This window comes from Lygodium microphyllum, chromosome 9 (genome assembly GCF_053477565.2).
Source record: "Lygodium microphyllum isolate KBCC chromosome 9, Lygodium_microphyllum_v1.1.10, whole genome shotgun sequence".
NCBI lineage: Eukaryota > Viridiplantae > Streptophyta > Polypodiopsida > Schizaeales > Lygodiaceae > Lygodium > Lygodium microphyllum.
In genome coordinates, this window is record NC_141143.1 from 154,559,075 (window position 1) to 154,563,484 (window position 4,410).

The following is a 4,410-nucleotide window of genomic DNA, read 5'->3' on the forward strand; positions in this document are numbered from 1 at the left end:
TCGGGAGCTTGGATCACTTCAAGAAGCAAGCGTAGGAACTTCGTTCATTTTAAATTATAGGTGGCGAGATTATTGTAAACGCTATTATCCACGTGTCAAATTAAACTTTCAGCGAGAACACTGTCGAATGTTAGGTGGCCTAATCTTTGTATACGCCGCTGCGTATATGTATCAAAAGGTGATAACAGAAGTTAAAGAGCGACGTGACGCTTAGGAGAAACCCGATCGAAAGCTTGACAAATGCGGGAGATCATTCCAACGTAGGCTACTGTTGTCATCATCATCATCATCATCATCGTCAGGTCTTCTTCCGATCAGCATTGGCTAAAGTCCCCAAAGCGGGTGAGGTTTTGCGCCTAACATGCAGACTATGCGTCAGGCTCACGTGTGGAATATGTCGCGGATGGTTTACCAGCTGACGATGATAGGAACCAACCCTCGACAGAGAAATCGACTTAGAACTAGCCCGCTCACCTGTCGATAAATCTTCTTTTTCTTTTGTTTCCTATTAATGGTGTGAGTGCTTTGCTCTGTCTGTTTGATGGTGTCATTGTAGGCCGCCGACGAGGTCGGAGATCGAGAAATGGATTCCTCGAATAATCTGGTTTACGACGCGATGCGTCCAGAGGAAGCGGCGAAGGAAGCGGATCCTTGCGCTGTATGTTGTCATTATTCGGCTGATGAGCACAGCAGGAGACGAATTAGCGAGTTCCCGTAATTAACGATTGATGATTAATGTGAAGCGTTTTGTTGATGAACATATAATGACGACGGTGGTCGCAGGCCCAGGGACGAGTGTGCATGTGCCACGTTTGCGAGTGCGGGATGCACAAGTGCCCGGCGAAGCACACGTCATCGGCGGTGCATTACCCACAGGATTTGAAGTCGGAGTACAGCAAGAAGTACAAGGTGTGGCCGCTGCAGGGACGGGCCGCGCCCACGAGTGAGCAGTCGACGGCCCAGCAGCAGAGCGGGCCGTTTGTCGGGGAGACCACGCACAAGGTGGACTACTGCCCCAAGAAGCTTCCGGGCCGCCTGCCAAGGCTCTGCAGCCCGCCCAAGACGCTGGACATGTGCATGGGTCCCCCCGACGGCTACTGCGGCAACGATCATAGCGAGTACAAGGATCGCTACCAGCACAAGCCGCTGCAGCCGCGCCTGCCCGCTCGCCGCCCCGACAACACGCCTGCTACCGGCCGCTTCGATGACACCACCACGCATCACTCTGACTTCAAATCCTGGCCGCTCCGCCCGCGCGCCCCCGTCAAGCCTCTCGCCTCCGCCCTCCACTCCACCACTGACGCCAAGCTGGACGACACCACCTCCTACCAGGTTTAGTTCTCGTCTCACCACCTCCTTAATTAAAGAGGAGCGGAGCGCTCTCTCTCTCTCTCTCTCTCTCTCTCTCTCTCTCTCTCTCACAGCTATTTACAGGGTGTGCTCCTGGCTCCCTTTAACACACAAAGTTTCTAGGCATTTTCTGATACATCAAACCCCGTTTCCCCAACTTGGATAGTATCATGATCTCCAAACAGCTACCGTTATATATATCCGTAGGAAGGGTGGATTCAAATTGTAGTGACAAAGGCAATGCACTGAAAAGTGGAAGTCTCACATGATTAGCAGAACCTAGGGTGGTGGACTTCAATAGCATCCGTCAGATTCTCGAAACAAGCTACAATTCCATTCTTAACTTTTGTTGCAATTAGGATCGAATTGTACCTCCCATGTCTCGAACACCCTACCCTATATATAGGAATGACTCATTGGATAGCTATCTAATTGGAATGGCTCATAGGGTTGGTAATAGATTATTTTGATTTGGATGAATAATCAATCAATCAGGTGGCGTATTGGGACAAATCCAAGGCCATGCAAAAGCCTGTGCGATCACGACCGCCTGCGAGCTCCGCGTCCAAGGAGCCCTTCTACAGCGAGACAACGCACCATGCGGACTTTGGACCCAAGCCCATTCCGAAAAGGGCGCCGCCCACACGGCACGACGGCGATGCCCTGGCGAACCCGGGCGCCGCGTTCTCGGGCGACACGACCTACCACGGCGACTACAAGGCCTGGGCCCTCCGCGCGACTAGCCGTGCCCACCCCCGCGCCTCCAACAACTTGGCCCACCCCAACACCAGGTTCTCTGCCGACACCTCCTACCACACCGACTTTAAGGCCCCCAAGCTCCCCAAGCGCTGCCCCGCCTTGCTCAGGGGTCGCCCCCAGCAAATCCTGGGCGACCACTTCGTCTATTGAGTAACTAACTAGCTAACTAACGAATTCCAGTCACCCAACGTCAGCAAGCTTGCATTACATATCCTTTTTATCTAAAATTGTTTCATGGGCGGAGCGCCAATTGTTGACATAGCGATCCCAACTTGCCCACGCAACAAACGGGCCTGCGTGTGTGCATGTATGGCAAAAAGTACTTTGCCATCCACAAACTTTGAAATAACGGTTGGCCATGTAAATTCGAAAGACTTTCGATCAATCTCTATCTCTACAGGCCTATACACTTGTAATTTGCATGATAAATTCAGCTACCGTTAAGTATGCTTTAATAAGTAAGGCAATCTTTAAATTAACCATCTATCCTAGCTTTATAAAGTGTTTCTTAGCATTGCCAGCTATAGGTGCATCCTATTGTATTTATCGATGTTGTTGTTATTTGTGTATTGTTAACATTTGTCCATATATGATCAAGCAAAGAGTTGTATTGTATTGTTGGTTGGTTTTTGTTTAGCTTTCTAAATTATGATTGTTGCATTTGATATGTTAAGGTTTCTATGGTCTTGTTGGCTAGTTGTAGCATGTTGATGTTGAAGTCTCCAAGAATGTTGATGTTAAAGTCTCCAATAATGAATATTGGTTTACCTAGTGTGCATGTTCTTGTTTTTTCTTTTATGTGGAAGAATCAAGTCAATTGGGTTTGTGTTAGATCTTTAGTATTCAAATATGGTATGCACTGTTTCATTCTTTGGCTGGATATGTTTGCTCAATGTGATTGTTTCATAATCTTACGTAATTGTGATTTGTTTGTACAAAAGCTACTCAAATCTTGCTAACAATGCTAGCATGATCATCCCATAACTTTTTGCATCACAAATTGCCACAAAGAGAGAGAGAGAGAGAGAGAGAGAGAGAGAGAGAGAGAGAGAGAGAGAGAGAGAGAGAGAGAGAGAGAGAGAGAGAGAGAGAGAGAGAGAGAGAGAGAGGGAGGGAGGATGTGCAATGGAGTGAATACATAGAGAATCTCCTACTAATGGAATCAACAAGATCATCTTTGCTTTTAAGGATCGTCATACTCATAGAAGCTAGGCTAGATTCAACACCTTAGTATAGGATCACTATTGCTTGGAGGCTATGCATTCAAGGGCTTGAGATTTAGAGCTCAAAACTATTATAAAGCACTCATCGACAAAGCCCTTGAGATGGTGATGGCTCTGAGGAGATGTCCTAACACCACCATTCCTTCATTCAGGACCAATGCTATCATATCAAATCCTCAAAATATGGACATCTAGGTACACCGCCACCCCTTTGCTACCCCCCTCTTGCTATCTCTACTTTATGTTGCTAAAAGCGTAGGATTATTTTAAAACACTTAAAATTGATTAGACTAGTTATTGTAATTCGAGAGCCATCAACAATAATTAAGCTTTTTTTAGATGGTTAGGAATACCCATGAGACAACTAGATTTAAATGTATATTTTGGATATATGTAAGAGTGATAAGATAACCAAGTAATCAATCATTCCAGAGTCGATAATAAATAAACTATGGATTAGATTATGTACCAAAGAGATGAACCAAACCATAGTAAAAACTATAAGGAGAAGATGTTCTAAGAGGCTATTTGAGTTTTTAACTACATTTCTAACTAGAACAGGTCAATGATGCCTTGAAAAAATGTAGGGAAAACAATCATACTCCTAAATATACGAGTTTGACTACAGAACTACCTAAATGTTGAGGTTTATTGTGATTGTAACATTTGAGGGGCTACCCTTCATGTGACTCTCAAAGTTCCTATGTTCCCTTTTGACTTGACTTTCCAGCCTTTGTAGAGACCATGAACTTGCTAAGAGATGTTTATTTTGGATCATGCACTATACCCTTTCAAGGACATCCACACAAACCTCTGAGCAATGGCTTGGATTTTTCCTCCTCCTTCAAAAATTCCTTTGTGTACAATATTGATTTTGTATGCTTTATCAAAATTGTATATAGGTCAAACCTTTTGATCAATGACACAAATGTAGCCACGTGTCATCGTACTTGCACCTTACATGAGCAAAGCTTTTGTCTTTGAAGTCATGTAACGTAGCTTCAATGACCTCAAAATCCTAATCTACATGAAAAGTAGACTTATATTATATAACGAGTTTGATATCAAAAAGCCTCAT

At 45.1% G+C, this 4,410-nt stretch overlaps 1 protein-coding gene across 1 annotated transcript; it reads left to right on the top strand.

Annotated features, from left to right (window-relative positions):
* Window positions 1-272: 272 nt before the first annotated feature.
* Window positions 273-2,568, top strand: LOC148031746 (uncharacterized). The gene is made up of 3 exons (XM_087685801.1): window positions 273-658; window positions 784-1,332; window positions 1,846-2,568. The coding sequence occupies exons 1-3, from the start codon at window positions 584-586 to the stop codon at window positions 2,257-2,259; spliced, it is 1,038 nt and encodes a 345-aa protein (XP_087541927.1). The 5' UTR covers window positions 273-583; the 3' UTR covers window positions 2,260-2,568.
* Window positions 2,569-4,410: the final 1,842 nt, after the last annotated feature.